This window comes from Myotis myotis, unplaced genomic scaffold, assembly GCF_014108235.1.
Source record: "Myotis myotis isolate mMyoMyo1 unplaced genomic scaffold, mMyoMyo1.p scaffold_m19_p_1, whole genome shotgun sequence".
NCBI classification, from domain to species: Eukaryota; Metazoa; Chordata; class Mammalia; order Chiroptera; family Vespertilionidae; genus Myotis; species Myotis myotis.
Genome location: NW_023416313.1, coordinates 91141491 through 91159324, shown reverse-complemented (window position 1 = coordinate 91159324; position 17834 = coordinate 91141491). Strand labels below are relative to the sequence as shown.

Below are 17834 nucleotides of genomic sequence, written 5' to 3'. Positions count from 1 at the left end.
TTGATTGATGTACTTGGACATGTGTGACTGGGCATTTCTGCTCTTTTATGTAGTAATCCAGGTTCTGCATTTTAACAAGGTTATTATTTGCACTTCTGGAACCGGTGTCCTGCTCCATTCTGGAGGTCTGTCATGCACCTAACCTCTGATATATCTCTCTGCAGATATATCAGACAACCTGGGTAGAATCCATCATTTTCTGGATCTCATCACCGCCACTTTCCAACTTTATTTCTCTGTTTCGCACATCATGTAATGAATGGTATGCGCCTTACTCTCATTATCCGCTGTAATGATGTCATCACATCTTGAGTCTCTTCAGTTCAGCCTCTGTAGGGAACAAAACTTCCAGTCTCTTGCTGGGTGAGTGTGTGAGGAGTACCAGGCAGGCTTCTGCATGTGGATAGCTTGTATGTGGGTTAAGAGGGGTCAAGTCTTTTGATTAGAGACTCCAAAGGATTCCTTGTGTTCTGCAGCTCTCCTCCCTACTCCACTGCCCCTTTCACTGTGACTCAGTCCTGTATGGGTTAATCTGCTCACTGAGCATTTTAGTTTGTGGCTTCCTTCGCGTTGCTAAATCAGTTACCACTAGTTATCTGATTTCCACATTGGAAAATTTTATTGAAACTCTTGTCTGCTGCTCTCTCTTTTTCTGTTCTCTATTTTCTTGTGATTTATACTTTTTTATTCCTTTACTAGCATTTTAACAGAGAATCATGAGTGAGAGGAAATAAATTTATGTTTAATCTGCCACCTTCAATTGAACCATAGAGGCTTTCAAAACTGTAAAATAATATTTTCAAGAACCTTTCCAAAATTTGAAACTGTGTATTATATTATCATATAGAAGTTTTAAAATTGTAAATAACCAGCTGTGTTTTTAGAAATAGGCAAATTATTAGGATTTGAGAATTATCTGTAAGTTTTAAATAGCTTTATGTTTTTAGTTAAATCACACATGAAAACAAAGCAAAACAATTACCTAAGTAATAGTATGTAAATTATGAATTTAAACCATTTTGCCTTAAATTAATGGACAATTTTAAAGGGCTTACTTCATGTTTGTGTTTGTATATTTGAGATGTAATGCTGTGCAAATCCTTAGTATAGTTTTGAATAAAATTTCATGTCTTTGTATCCTTCAAAACATATTCAATAATTGCATCTTTACTTTTTTCCATGTAAAACCATTGGCAGATGATTAGGCATTGTAATGTAGGTCTAAATGGGCAAGGACATAATGAATAAATCTTTGCCTTTAAAAGTATTGAATGAGATCAGTCATTGTCTTTCATGATGATCAAAGCCTATACTGACATTCATTATTATCACGTGGAATTAGGTGAGAGTTGAGACTCCTGATCATAGTTAGATGTTCTTTTCAGAGGGCAGAAAAGATTGATTAAAATGGTTTTGGAACATCCAGTAAAGTGAAGCAGCTTCCTGATATAATGAATCAATAGAGACTTAACAGCTTCTTTGAGATTTGTCCTTATATTTTATTATCAGGTGGTGGTATTGGAAATATCCCTAAATAGCCTGAGAAAAAAAGAATAAATGGTAATTTATTATAAAGGGATTTCAGAAATCTAATCCATCTGAACTTACAACGTGGGGGGAAGGGAAGGGTAAAGAAAGCAAGAAGTTGGCTAACTGATATAAGATAATTGAATTGCATATGTAAATCAATTACACATTACATATACACATAAGTGGCCAGATGTATAATTATCTGATTTATAAACATGAATGGTGCAAATGCTGCTTTAGAGGAACTTTCAGAAAATTGGCTTGTGGCATCAATACTTTAGTCTACAAAATGACTGCTAATTATACCTATTATTATAATAAAGCCCAAATGAATTATTTTGAATGAGGATACCAAAAGAGTGGCCCAAAAGAGGCACAACTACCAAGCCATGCTAACAACGGCTGGTTTCTAATGTGAATCTACATAAGGAAGAGGTGTCCCGGGGGGCTGAGCACCATCACACCCCTCATTATCAGTCTGGCGTGTGGGTAAGCGCTATGCCAGCTTAGACCAACTGCTGCCCAGTGACTTTTTACCGTGAAAAATTTTATTTATATTTCAATCTAGAATTGAAATCCTAAGAATAATGTGTATATAGGTCTTTCCAGGCAGTCTATTTTCTCTATTATTTAGTTGTGATTTTAAACGATTTCTTTCACTTTGATATAGTTTTTTCTTTCTTGTATCTTTTCTTCATTTTGTCATACTATAATTTTTTAATATGTTTTATTTACTAGAGAGAGAGAGAGAGAGAGAGAAACATCCATGTGAGAGAGAAGCATTGATCAGTTGCCTCCCATAGCACTCCGACCGGGGATCAAATCCACAACCTGGGTGTGTGCCCTCACCAGGAATTGACTGGAGATCTTTTGGTGCATGAGACAGCATTCAACCAACTGAGTCACACTGGCCAGGGCATACTATAAGTTCTTGAGCATGAATAATATATAAGGCTCTGTTTGGGAATTCTTTCCTTTTTAAATTTTCTGTGTATTTATCTTCAGACTATAAATGTTGCCCTGATTCAGTAAAAGAGTACTAGTTGCTAGCCTACTGAAATTCCAGTCATGCAGTTGAAACGAAATGACCTACTAAGAGAAGAGGTAGAACATTTTTTGCTGTGGGATCTAATTAGTTTGTTTTGTGTTTTTTTACAGGAAGGTCTATGGAGATTTTTACTATCATTTAACATTTTAGGTTTTCCTAGTCATGAAGCCATAAAGGGAGAACTAATTGTTTCTTTATCTATGTCTCATTTTAAAGTACCATACTTATATTAATTTTTGCCTATTGCTACCACATCCCTTGGCTGACCTGCTTAGTAAAATACAGATAGGGTAGTCCCCCTTATTCATGGGCAATAAATGTGTTCCCAGATCCTCAGTGGAGGCATAAAGCCATAGATAGTACTGAGCCTTATATGTACTACTGGGGTCCCTCAGCCCTGGCTTGCACCCTCTTGCAGTCCAGGACCCCTTGGGGAATGTCCACCTACCGGCTTAGGCCCACTCCCAGACATCCTTAGCGCTGCCACAGAGGCGGGAGAGGCTCCCGCCACCACCGCTGCGCTGGCAGTCATCAGCCCAGCTTGTGGAAGCGTACTGACCACCAGAGGGCAGCTCTTGCATTGAGTGTCTGCCCCCTGGTGGTCAGTGCACATCATAGTGACTGGTCATTCCCATTCCGCCATTAGGGTCAATTTGCATATTATTCTTTTATTATATAGGATTTTTTTTCCTATACATACACATCTATGGTAAAGTTTATTTATAAATTAGACACAGTAAGAGATTAATAACAATGATGAAAATAAAATAGAACAAGTATAACAATATACTGTAATAAAAGTTATGTGAATGTGGTCTCTCCTCTCTCTGTCTCAAAATGCCTTATGTACTCTATGTACAGTGTAGCTATGCTGGATAGAGGGATGATTCATGTCCTGGCAGATGGAGCAGGCAGCAATTGAGCTCATCATGGAAACTACTTGGAATGGCATGCAATAGGAAACTTATAGATTGTTTATTTCTGGATTTTTCCATTTAATATTTTTAGACCGTGGTTGATCGCGGTTAACTGAAACCCTGGGGGGGAAAAAGACTGCCGATAAAGGGGGACTACTATGCCTCTTTTGGGTTTGTACTTCCTTTAACTCCTAATGTCTCCAGTTGCAGATCAGTGGCAAGGACTCAGGGGGACATGGGAGTTGGTTAGGTTTCTGCATATGTTTATCACTGAACCTGGAGACCGAAACATAGAGTCAAAATCGAGTCACTAAGCATTTGCTACTGATGATGACAAATGGAAAAACTGAGATGTAACTAATTTTCCCCTTCTTGGTTGGATGAACAGCTACATTTTAAATCCCTAAGCCCGTGGTGGGCAAACCGCGGCTCACGAGCCACATGCGCCTCTTTGGCCCCTTCAGTGTGGCTCTTCCACAGAATACCACGTGAGGGTGCGCACGTACAGTGCGATTGAAACTTCGTGGCCCATGCGCAGAAGTCAGTATTTTGTGGAAGAACCGGTATTTTGTGGAAGAACCGGTATTTTGTGGAAGAGCCACACTCAAGGGGCCAAAGAGCCGCATGTGGCTCGTGAGCTGTGGTTTGCCGAGCCACAGTTTGCTGACCACTGCCCTAAGCAATCCAGTCTTCTCTCTCAGAGGCTATTTGCCTAGTGTTCCCTCAGCCAGAATAAAGACAAAATTCAGTTAGGACATCTTTGTGTTAAAAGACCCTCTCCCATAATTCAGTCTGAGGTATAATTGCTCCTTTTGCAGTGGTGCTGCACAGTGCATTCTGTTATTTATCTGAATTGGTCCTGATTTGTTCATTCTTAACAGTGACATTGCTTTCTCTCATTGCTTTCCAATTATAGCAATTTTTCTCTTTGAAATTATATCCCTTTCAAGGCATCAAAGACTAAAAATTACAGGTGGTATTTGAAAGCACAAAAATTCAGTAAATAATTATAAAGCCTCTCAAATAGATATTTCAGGTAATCGATGTGGTTTTTGTAGACAAGTACTACTTTCATATGACATGCATTAGTAGTTATTCTGTCTTTAGACCTGCATCTAGCAATCCTGTCATGAGGAAAGGAAACATAGGATGATAGAAAGTAAAATGAAGGAATGGTTTCTGTTTATTTTTTTTCAGCTATTAACCCTTTATTGCCCTGGAGAGAGCATGTACACAGGAGACATGAAGCCACTTCAGACCTGCACATGTGGGAGGGGACAGGGGATGGAGGGCAGGAGTGGGAAGCTGGGCTTCTGAGTTGCTCTGATAGCACAGCATTGCTCCCTCCTGCCTTTGGCTGTGCACAATTGCAGTGGAGGAGCATAAAGGTCAGGATGACTCTTTTCATGTTCTTAGGACTGGAACCCCCATTCCAAGCTCTCATGTAAAATGCTGTTATTGAGTGTACTTGCAATAGAACAGACAGCCAAGTTACCTAGTCATTTCATTTTATTTTTGTTTAAAGGGCAAGATGGAAAAAAAAATCTAATTGTAACCCTGGAAACCCATATATATGGCTTCTATATCTTTCTTCCCTAATAGTAATTCAGTGCTTGCAGAAACATCCACTCTTTGAACAGGAGTGCAAGTTTATAGTATTACTTCAGAGGAAAAATATGGTGTGGCTTAAGATGTGTTGCCATTTGTTAAATCAACATATTCCTTCCATGCACATGAAACATTTCTGAGTTCTTTTTAAATCACAGATTAATTTATCCTATATTTTATCATAGATTTCTTATTGCTAGCATTACCAATGTTTCATGGTGTTTTCCCAAGAATTTCAAAACAGCTTAGGATAATGGAACTGTTTCATATCTTTTTTGTTTGTTTGCTAATCCTCACCCAAGGACATTTTCTCCATTGATTTTTTTACAGAGTGGAAGGAAGGGGAGAGACAGAGAGAGAGAAACATCAATGTGAGAGAAACACATCTATTGTTTGCCTCCCACATGGGCCCCAGAGAGGGGCAGGGACGAGCCTGTAACCAAGATACATGCCCTTGACCAGAATGGAGCCTGAGACCTTTCAGTCTGCAGGCCTACATTCCAACCACTGAGCAAAACTGGCCAAGGCCTGTTTTGTATCTTGATTTACTGGTTACATGATTGTATACAATTACCAAAATACATCAAAATGCATACTTAAATAAGCCAATTATATTTCAACTAGGGGCCCAGTGCACAAATCCGTGCACCTTGAAAGGAACTGTAGGCTGCAAGGCTGTGGTGGGCATAGGGGCGGGTCTTGGCCCATCCTCTGTGCCCCCGCCTGGCCCCTCCCGCCACCACCACTCCCATGTGCTGATGGTGCTGGCCCCAGTCGCACTCGCTGGCCGGTGCTGTCAGGGGGAGGTGGAAAAGCCCTCAGGGGCGACTGGCAGCCGCTGCTCACACCCACTGATGGCGCCGAACAATTGGGACCAGAACCAGGCGCAGGCAGCAGGTGCGAGCGGCGGCTCCAGTGCCAGCAGAGGGTGCAAGCGGGAGCGGGGCTGGTGCCAGCAGCAGGTGCTAGTGCCAGGCAGGACCACGGTGTGCAGGAGCAAAGAATTTTCAGTAACCACCAGAGGCTTGCCCCAATGACAGCGACCAGTACCCCACCTTGGTCTGGCCCCCCGCTCACCTGCTCCACCATCCCACTGCGGCCAACGCCTGCCATGTTCCGCATGCCCCCTGCTGATCAGCACACGTCATAGTGACTGGTTGTTCAGTTCAGTTGTTCCACTGTTCGGTCTATTTGCATATTAGCCTTTTATTATATAGGACAAGAGGATCGGTGCACAAAAATTTGTGCACTCGGGAGGGGAGGGGGGGCCCTCAGCCCGGCCTATGCCCTCTCGCAGTCTGGGACCCCTCGGGAGATAACGACCTGCTGGCTAGGCCTGCTCCCGGGTGGCAGAGGGCAGGCCCAATCCCTAGGTGCAGCCCATGGTCGGGCTCAGAACAGGGCTGATTGGGGAGTTGGGGCGCCGCCCCCTGTCATGCACAGAGCAGGGCGGATCGGGAGGTTGCGATGCCACCCTCAGTCACGCTCAGGGTAGGGCCTATTGGAGGGTTGGGGCACTGCACCCTGTCACACTCAAGGCAGGGTCGATGGGGAGGTTGTGGCACCACCCCCTGTCACGCACAGAGCAGGGTCGATCAGGGGGTTGGGGAGCTCCCCCCTGTCACTCACAGAGCAGGGCCCATCAGAGGGGTTGGGGCTCCTTACCCTGTCATGCACAGAGCAGGGTCGATCAGGGGGTTGGGGCTCCGTACCCTGTCACGCACAGAGCAGGGTCAATCAGGGGGTTGGGGAGCTCCCCCCTGTCACGCACAGAGCAGGGCCGAGCAGAGGGTTGGGGCGCCACACCCTGTCACACTCAGGGCAAGGCCGATGGGGAGGTTATGGCTCTACCCCGTCACACACAGAGCAGGGCCCGTGGGGGTGAGGAGGGGGTTGGGGCGCCGCACCTGTCACACACAAAGCCGCAGGGTGATCGGGGTTGGGGCGTCTTCCCCTGTTCACGAACAGAGCAGGGGGGATAGGGAGGTTGTGGCCCCGCCCCCTGTCCCACACAGAGCCGCAGGACGATCAGGGGGTTTGGGTGCTGCCCCCGTCACGCTGATCCCGGTGCTGGGAGGCATATTACCCTTTTACTATATAGGATAGAGGCCTGGTGTATGGGTGGGGGCCAGCTGGTTTTCCCTGAAGGGTGTCCTGGATCAGGGTGGGGGTCCCCACTGGGGTGCCTGGCCAGTCTGGGTGAGGGGCTGAGGGCTGTTTTCAGCCTGGCGGGTGACTGAAGCTCCCAACCGCTCCTTTTTTTCTTTTTTTTTATTCTGGGCCCCTTTAGCTCTGAGGCTTGGCTCCAGCTCTTAGGCCTCTGCTGCTGAAAGCAGGTATCTGGTTTGTTTGGGTTCTATAATCGAAACACTGTTTCAACTCCAACTCTGAGATCCTGGTTGGCTGAAAGCAGGTTTCTGGGGTTTTACTTAGCTTCTATATTTGTAACAATGTTTCAAACTGCAAGCTCAGAGGCTGGCAGCGGCAGGCGGGGAACGTTGGGGTGCTCCGTCACTGAATCAAGCAAGCCTCATGTTTGCTTCAAGCTGCCTGGCTGCTGGCCGCCATCTTGGCTGGCAGTTAATTTGCATATCGCCCTGATTAGCCAATGGGAAGGGTAGCAGATGTACAGCTAATTACCATGTTTCTCTTTTATTAGATAGGATAATACATTAAAAGTGCTGCTTTTAGTTTACACATTGTAAAAGTAATGTGAAAATTTTACCTACTATGAAAGTACACATTAGGAACCATCTATTAGGTAATGATGACAGCTCTCATTCATATCTTATCAGTATTTTATTGAAGTACAGAATTTACTACATTAATATATTTTATTGAAATTATTGATAAGTAAAAAATGTTACACTTGGAAGAGGTACTTTATAAACCATGTGAAAAGATGCCATTCTGTCATTTTGTATGTGTTTGTGTGCACGCATAAGTGTACAGAACTTAAGTTTATCCAACCTATCATTTATTCCATAAATATCATCTGTGACTTTAACCCAGGCATTTTGGTAGACTTTGGGCATTCACTAGAGAGCAAGACAAACTCTGTGATCATGGAGCTCACAGTCAAATGGTGGAGAAAGACCATTTAAAACAAATAAACATATGCTGGAGAGTATGTGGAGAAGAGAACACTTGTGTACTGTTGGTGGGACTGCAAATTGGTGCACAAGTGTGTTATTGGACATCCCTGAGTCAGAGGGAGAGGGCTCTCTCCACCTCAGTTCTTGTCTCATTGTATAAATGAATTTAAAGGAGTGACCCTGATTGGATTGTGTTAAAATGAATTTATTAAAAAATTAAAGTCCTAGCCAGTTTGGCTTGGTGGATAGAGCATCAGCCTGCAGACTAAAGGGTCCCAGGTTGGATTCCGGTCAAGGGCACATGCCTGAGTTGTGGGCTCGATCCCCAGTGGGTGGCGTGCAGGAGGCAGCTGATCAATGATTCTCTCATCATTGATGTTTCTATCTCTCTTTACCTCTTCCTTCTTCTCTGAAATCAATAAAAATATACATATAAAAATTAAAAGCATGCATATTTATTTAAGAAGCAATACAAGCAAATCTATACATCTGCCTTATGATCACAGATGGACTCTCAGCTAACATGAAGAGCTCCTCTGGGTGGGAGTTCGAGGCATTATATACCCTCCTGTTGATAAGTTGTTTTTTTTTAATTCCTCTGCTAATTATCCCAGTATAGATTAACTCTGAAGGTCACCCCTCTTCTTTGTTATGGCTTTTTCACAATTTGTGAGAAGCACCTGGCAATTAAATCCCCAGACTGCTGGCTTTGTTTATACAGTGGGATGAGATAAGACTGCACTTTTCCTTCCCCCTCCTCACTGCTGCCTTAACAACTCCAGGATGATTTGCACTAAGCAGTCTGGTTAGTGAGAAGTTGAATTAGGATTCCTCCTTTTCCCCTCCCCTTTCTCTTCTTCCTCCTCTCCCGCATTCTTTTGTGAGAAGGAGAGGTTTTAACCCTTTGTTCTCAAGATAAGGTCCTGCTATAAGCAGCTTGCAAAGCTTTTTGGCTTTGTTTAATTTTCCTGTTTTAGTTTCCCTGTTCCACTCTTCCTGGAATTTTCCTAGCTTTTCACTGTCCTATAATATTCCCATTGTTGGTGATCACTTGCTTTTATCCTGAAGAATTTCCTTTAGTATTTCTTATAAGGTGGATCTGGTAGCAATAAATTCTCTCAGTTTTGTTTATGTACGAATGTATTTCCTCTTCATTTTTGAAAGATGGTTTTGCTGGATAAGATTCTTGTGGACAGTTTTTGCTCTAGCAACTTGAATATGTCATCCTTCCTCCTACTGCCTCCACTGCTTTTGATGAGAAGTCAGCCTTATTAGGGTCCCTTGTACATGAGAATTCATTTTTTCCCTGCTACTTTCAAAATTTTCTTTTTATCTTAGGCTTTCAACATTTTTATTTTATATGACTGATTATAATCTCTTTGTGTTTATGCTTCTTGGATGTATCAATTAATATTTTCTTTAAATTTGGCAAGTTTCAGCTGTTATTTCTTCCAAGATTTTTTTTCTGCTCTATATTCTCTCTTCTATTCTTGATTCCCATAACATATATGTTGGTATGCATACCTTTCTCCGAGACTGTTCCTATAATGAAGGTATTCTTTCCTCTCTCTTTTCATGTTTCATAATCTCAGATGATCTCTCTTAAAGTTGTGGACTCCTTCTTCTGTCAGTTCAAATCCACTGTTCAGTTACCCTAGTGAATTTTCATTTACATTATTCTACTTTCAAACTCTAGAATTTTTATTTTTACTTATTTTTTTGTGTGTGTGCATTGTATCTTTTTATTGATATTCTCTATTTTATGAGACATTGCCATCATACCTTTCTTTCTTCACTTCTTAAAGATGGTTTCCTTCAGCTGGTTTTTTTTTTTTTTTTTTTTTTTTAGCATTTTATATATCCTGCTTGCTAAGTTCAGTATCTGGGCCCTCTCACAGGCAGTTTCTGTCACCTTCATTTGTATGCACAAATTTTCTTATTTCTTTGCATATTTCATAAATTTTTCACTTAAAACTGGACATATTATTGGAGGAACTCTGGATGTTAATCCCCTGGGGGCATTTATGTTATCTTTGCTTTTTTATTTGTTTAGTGACTTGGCTGTATTGCTTTAGTGAAATATATCCCCCACAGTAGGAAGCTCTGATGTTGCTCCTCAGAGGTCAAAGCCTCAGGCTCCTTCACAGTCACCCTGGGGCAACAATGGCTTGAACAGAGCATCCTTTGTGTTTTTCCCTGATCCTTATATGAGGCTGTCTGCCTCTGTTGCTGTAACACCCAGCTATTGGTTACACTAATTGTCAGCTAATTCCTCTATTGCTTTCCACAGTGTATGTCGCGGGGTATAAATTGATTCATTGTCTGATCTAATTAAATTCAGGCCTCTCTAAATGGGTATTTTTTGAGGCTGATCTTGGAGGTCTTTGAAGCTGGTTCTGACCCAGCTTCTTGTTTCCTGAATTGCTCTTCTGAACTGTGTGTGGCTAGCTGCTTGCTCTCATGCGGCTATCTACCAGCCCCCTTGCAATTACTGAAGTTTCTGCTATTTTCAAGAGCACCCTTAGGCTTGAACTACCTCATCCGCTCTCTCAAATAAAGTCAAGTCCATTGGGGAAAGTTTGGGAGCTCTCTGTTTTTATGTCCTGCTTCTCTCCCTGGGCAAAATATCTGGGCTACTGTTCTGGAATTAGCAGCTGGACAGTGGTCCCCCCATCTCTTAAAGTGACATCCTACTTTATAATCAGGGTTGAGGACCAGAGAGGTAGATTCTGGTTTTCTCAAATGGTGTCTGATGGCATGGTGTGAGGATAATGGGGACCCTTACTGTTCTTGGTTTGCAACTCTTTTTTTTTTTATTTTATTTTGTTAATCCTTACCAAGGATATTTTTCCACTGATTTTGTTGTTGTTGTTAGAGAGTGGAAAGGAGGGAGGGGTTTGAGAGAGAAAGAGAGAGAAACATCAATGTGAGAGAGACAACGTTAATTGGTTGCCTCCTACAGGGCTGGGGATCAAACCTGCAACCCAGGTATATGCCCTTGACTGAGAATCGATCCCACAATCCTTTGTTTGCACTGGCTGATGTTCTAACCACTGAGCAATACTCCAGGGCTTGACTTACTACTCTAGAGTTAAAACCCCATCTTATGAATGGGAGCTGGGTAGAAGAATAGAGCCTCTCACACATACCTGGATTTTAGTATCTGTGACTCAGAGTTGGGGAGAAGGGTGAAAAATGATGGTGGGAAGATTCTATAGACCTTGGGGAGAGAGAACCCCATCTTCTTGGAAACACTTCACCAGAGTAGAGCTTTTGTCATTGTGCTGGTCAGAGGCAAGGAAAGTAGGGAGGTTCAAGTGTCTCAGACTCTTGCTGTTCTTACTGAGATTTAGTTCTGTTCTTGAATGTTTCTTCACTTGCCATATGCCCTTATAAAATTTCCAAAGATGTTATTTTTCATAAAAGAAGTTTTAAATTGACTTTTAGACAAAGAGTATGAGAGAGAGAGAGAGAGAGAGAGAGAGAGAGAGAGAGAGAGAGAGAAACATTGATGTGAGAGCCAAACATCTCTCAGCTGACTCGTGTACTCCCCTTACCTGGGATCAAGCCCACAACCCAGACCTGGAGTTGAACCAGCCACCGTTCAGTGCACGGGATGATACCCAAACTGCCGGGGTCCAACCCCAGCAGGTCCAGGGGTCCCCAAAGGTGTGGACGGAGTCGGCGAAGAAGGAATGACGCGGAGACAGCGTTCAGTTGATCAGCAGCCTTGCCAGGATCTCCAGCCAGGATCTCCAGCCAAGTTCTGGTCTGGATCTCCAGAGAGGTTCTGCTTAGGATCTCCAGCCAGGTTCTGTGTCCATGTTCTCTTGCTAGGTTCTCCAGCCAGGTTCTGTAGCCATGTTCCCTCACTAGGTTCTCCAGCCAGGTTCTGTCCAGGTTCTCCAGCCAGGTTCAGTCACCAGGTTCTAGTCAGGTTCTCTTGCCATGTTCTATCCAGGTTCTGTAGCCAGGTTCTCTCGCTAGGTTCTGTCTCTAGGTTCTGTGGCCAGTTTCTGTCCAGGATCTTTTGCCATGTTCTCTCCAGCGAAGTTCTTCTGTCTGTAGGTTCTGTGTTCTAAGCTCTGTATTCTAAGTTCTGTGTCTTGCTGTCTTGTTACAACTGTATTTATACCAGTTGATTCAATCCTATCAATCTCTATTACAAAGGTTAGGGCGTTTCTTATCTCCATTCCAGGGAGTAAAGATTATGTAGCTTAAGCATGATTGTTCATAGTTAAAGTGATTAATTACCCACCTGGCACTTAGTTGAGGGGTTTTATTCCCTCCCTAACTTCAGGGGAAAATCCCTACCTGGGGAAACAACCTTTCTCAGAGAGGAGACCTTGGTTAAAACACAGTGCCAAGAAGGTGAGCAAACATATTAAGAACAGTATGCCATATATGCCAGGTCCCTTGAAACAGCAAGCATGGACCGGCTCCCGGCACCAAACAACTGAGCCACACTGGCCAGGGCTCCAAAGATTTTAAATGGTTATTTTTATGATTTTTACCAGTTGTGGTTGTTTCACTAGAGAATGGGTCTAAGAGTTCCTCACATAACTATTCTGGAAAAAAAATCATATGAAATATTTAGTAAAGAGATAAGATTTTTTTACTAATTTATGAGGCCAACATTATGCTGACAAAAGAATATAAAGATATTGCAAAAAAAGAGAACTATATTCTACTATTCCACATGAACATAGATGCAAAAATCCTTCACAAAATGTTAACATATCACATCCAGTCAGATATAAAAATGTTAATACATCATAACTGATGAGTAGTATTAATCCCAGGAATGCAAGTTCATTACAATAAGTTGTTTGCACATTAAAATTCACTGCATCATAATTCACTGTGTTAAGAGAAAGAGAAGAAAATCATTAAAAATGTGCCAAAATTCAACATCCATTTGTGGTAAACTCTAGGAATAGACAGAAATTTCACCTAATAAAGTGTATCTACCCAATTTTTGAAAAAGTAAAAAATTTGGGCTCTTCTCAAAAGTATGTATATATATATATATATATACATATATAAAATGTGTTCAATATCTTTAGTGAAGTTCAAGTTAAAACCACACTTAGACTACTAGTACATCAAAACTAAAATGGCTAAAATTAAAAATATTATTAATACCAAATATTTGTGAAGTTGCAGAGCAAATTGAACTTTTACGCATTGCCTAGGCAGTGTAAAACACTCTTTAGAAACAGCACAGCAGTGTCGTATAACATTACACATACACTTACCAAGTGTATGGTTGCATTTTAAGCTGTTTACTCTTGCATTAACATAATAGATACAAAATTTTTACTAGTGGGCATTTGTTAAAGATTAGTTTCTACAAAAGTACTTAAACGTGAGTGTTGAGAGCACTTTTATAAAATGAGCAAAGTAAAAATTAGAATGAGTGTTAGAAAATAAGAGTTTCTGCCCAGCTGGTGTGGCTCAGTGGTTGAGCGTTGACCTATGAACCAAGAGGTCATGGTTTGATTCCCGGTCAGGGCACATACCCGGGTTGTGGACTCGATCCCCAGTAAGGGGCATGCAGGAGATAGCCAATCAATGATTCTCTCTCATCATTAATGTTCCTATTTCTCCCTCTCCCTTCCTCTCTGTAATCAATAAAATAAATTTAAAAAAAAATAAAAACCTCCCTTCCTTTATTAAAAAAAGAAGAAGAAAATAATAGTTTCTGCTTTACTGGCCTTTCATAGAATATTGTCAGACTAACCAAATGACCTTTGAGCATTCTTAAACAAAACTCAATTGCAAAACAGCACAAAACAGAATTGCCAACTGCAGAAATAAGTAGTCCTTTATCAGAAATTTGAATGAAAATCTTATATCCTCTTCTAACATGGTAAAGACAGAATACATTTAGAAAAATTATAAAGGCTGCCTCTGGAAGTTAGTTATAATGATCTGTTTATAGAATGTCATCCCTCTTGATTTAGGATTTCTTTTTTAATGTTTGACTACAGCTTAAGTACAGTTTATTTTCAGTGCTGCTGTGTTATAACTCTAGCTCTGGTTTGAGAAAATTATACTTTAATTTTGTTTGATTAAACAACATTCTAGAATGTCAAATAGCTGGAATTGTACAGTATGTAGCCTTCAGATTGCCTTTTTCACTTAATAATATACTGTATCTTAAGGTTCCCCTTCTTTTGATGTTGGCAGCTAGATTTTAAACTCAACTCAGAATTGTATCTTCTGTTTCTTGGACACTTTGGACTAATAGAAAAGTGTGCTGTAACAATTGGACATCCATATATAATCCATACCTCACACCATATACAAAAATTACCCCAAAATGCATCATAGAATTACCTACATTTAAAATCTAAACATATAAAACTTCCTCAAGAAAATATAGGAGAAAAATTTTATATAATGCTTGTGGGAATGCAGAATGGGATAGCCATTCTGGGAAATAGTTTGGCAGTTGCTTAGAAGATCAAATATATGATCCATAGAACCCACCTATTCCCTCTCTTAGGTATTTACCTAAGATAAATGAAAACCATCTATAATAATAAAAGCATAATATGTTAATTAGACCAGACGTCCTTCTGGATGACCTTCCAGGCGAAGCCGGGGCTGCGAGGGAAGCCCAGGTCCTGGGTGCCAAAGGGAAGCTGGTGCTGGCAGTGGGGGGAAGGAAGGCCTACTCTTGCACAAATTTCATGCCTCAGGCCTCTACTATTCTTATAAAAACCTATATGTGAATGTTTAGTAGTTATAATTTCCCAAAACTGGAAACAACTCAAATGTCTTTCAATTGTGAATGATTAAACAAATAGTCCTTTATTCAGTAGAATACTCAACATCAAAAAAGGGCATAAACAACATTATTAAAACAATTAAAAAGTAATGTGCAACAACATAGATGAATCTCAGATTTATTATGTTAGGTCAAAGAAGCAAGATTTAATGGGCTACCAACCTTAGGATTCAATTTCTATGACAAAATCTATAGGGACAGAAAATGGGTTAGTAGTTGCCAGGAGCTAGGAAAGGAACTTGACTACAAAGAGACATAAAGGAAGATTTTTGTGTGATGGATTTGTTCCATTGTGGTAGTGATTATGTGACTAATACATTTGTCAACATTCAGAATCATGCACTAAATTGGGTGAATTTTATTATAATGCAACTTACTCCTCAATATACCTTACTTTTTAAAAAATAAAGTATATATTACATATAGTATATATAGAATACATGGAATTCTCTATTCTAACCTATAATAGATGGGGAAAAGACCTGTTTTAAATAAAAATTGATACCAGAAAGTAAAATCTGAACTGCCTAGTGCCAGTTGTATGATTGCATTTTAAAATTTTATTTACTGCACATTCTTTGGGTTCTTTATTCCCCCTGGGACATTCTAGCTGTTTACTCTTGCATTAACATAATAGTCAAGCACAGAAGGTGCATCCAAAGAGAGGCACACTTTGGAGAAACAGGAAAAACTTTTAGTCTTTCTGCAATTATTTTCAGAAATTTTCAAACTATTCCTGAGACTTGGTTCTTTTAAATAAGTTCCTTGCAATTTAAAGGGCTCTAATTTCTTTTCAGTCAATTTTGAACCCTTTTAGTTAATCCTCACATGAGGATATTTTTTCCATTGCTATTTTTTTTTTGTAAGAGAGAATGGAGGGGGGGAGGAGAGACAGAGAGAGGGAGAGAAGTAGCGATGTGAGAGAGACACATTGATTGGTTGCCTTAGGGGCCAGGGATTGAGCCTGCGACCAAGGTACGTGCTCTTGTGCAGAATCGAACCCGGGACCCTGCAGTCTGAGAGCCAACACTCTATCCACGGGGCCAAACCGCTAGGGCAATTTGTGAGTCATTTAATGAACTAATTATGCTGGGCCACAATGGAGGCACTGTAACACTGTATTCTGCTGCCAGGGCAGAACACTTTTCTGTCTATCCAGTTAGAGGACTGGATACAGAAGAAAATGCAGGTGTTGGGATGTTAGGACTGTACCTACTGCATAAGCTGAAAAAAATTTCTCTGAATGTAGAAAGACACTGGTTATAAATGGGGTTCCATCTTAATGTCCATTTGTAAGTTCATGTTTAGATTTTAAAACATTGTCTTATAGAAACAGTGTATGCGTGATGGTTAGATCAACCAGCCAGCCCATAAAACCTATTGGGGGATCATGGTGAAGTGTGAAGCTCAACTCTATAATTAGAGTGTCTGAGTCCACAAACTAGTCTGTCACTACTGCGTGACCTTTTGCAAGTTACTTTACCATTCTGTGTCTCCGTTTTCCAATCTTTAATATGGATGTGATAATAATGCCTATTTTAGAGTGTGGTGAGTCATAGAGATAATACTGTAAATGGATTTGAAATATGCTTGGTACAAAGGATGTGCTCAGTACCCCTTAACTGTTATCACTTATTTAATTCATAATTTATGCCAAGTGTTCAGGCATCCAGTAAAACCTAATTATCATGGTAGAGAAAGGTTTGTGAGAAAATGTGTTCAGTGTTTGAAACTAGGATGCTAGGAATATACTTCCTCTCACCTCCTTCCTCTGCCTCCATTTAGGTTAGTAGAATCAGGGAAGTTATGGCTCTTTCAGTTTCCAGGAGTTTGTGGGAACCAAGGCAGATGGGAGCGGAGGCCTCATGGGTCAGGGTAAGGAGAACATGGGTGAGAGCCCCCAGAGAAGAGGCAGGTTCAAGACAAAGGCTTAAAGGGCCAGAGATGAGGGGATCCAGTGTTCATGTATCAAAGCTTTGTTGATTCTGAGGTCATTTGCCTAGGTATCTCCTGTCTCATATTCTACTGCTAATATCAGTGTTTCTATGTTCTGCAAATATGCAGTTCCTTTGAGAATTTTCTGTGGGGTTTCATGTTTCCTAACTTTAGAGAACCTGGATGTAAAAAATTCTCCTACCATGCTCTTCCCTTTTGCATTTCCATTTAGAGTCCTCTACTTTGCAGGTGGAGGGAGTGTGTGGGGGAAGAGGCTAAAGAGCATGGAAAACATGATATTTAAAACAGTTTCCTATAAAATATTATTTGTAATCCTTACTTCAAAGCATTCTGCAATTTTCCAGAAAGAAGTCATGTTTTTAAATTAATTCACATGTAAAATAGTATGTAGCCATGTATTGAAGTCATGGAACCTATTGCACTATTAATTAAGCTATTAGAAATCAAGAATGCTTTTAAGCCCTAGATACTAAAAGGTGGGACTAATTTGTAGAATCAGATTCTTATACTTGAATTTTAAAATCAAGCCCAGTGCTTCAGATTCTCTTTTAAAAATTAACTCATATGAAAACTGTGTTCCAATAAGTAATTGTAAAGTAGTTATAAGTTTATATGTTCATTTATTTATGAAACCATAAGGATGATGAAAATAATAATTTGAAATAAAAATTGGATAATTTAAAAAATGTTTTGTAGAAACTTTTATAGCAAGTCCTTAAAATGTCATATTCATTTTAATATTGATCTTAAAATATTCTTTTATAGCTGTGCAATGGAGGATCAGTGACTGATCTTGTGAAAGGATTTCTGAAAAAGGGGAAAAGAATGAATGAGCCCATAATTGCCTATATTTTACGTGAAGCACTAATGGTAAGGCAATTTAA

The 17834-nt window shown here is 40.6% G+C and overlaps 1 protein-coding gene across 1 annotated transcript in view; it reads left to right on the top strand.

Annotated features, from left to right (window-relative positions):
• Nucleotides 1-17834, top strand: part of MYO3A (myosin IIIA) — a 235615-nt gene that overhangs the window by 32279 nt on the left and 185502 nt on the right. The window contains exon 4 of the mRNA XM_036344863.1: nucleotides 17716-17820. Within this exon, the coding sequence (XP_036200756.1) occupies nucleotides 17716-17820 (105 nt within the window). The remainder of the gene's footprint in view (nucleotides 1-17715; nucleotides 17821-17834) is intronic.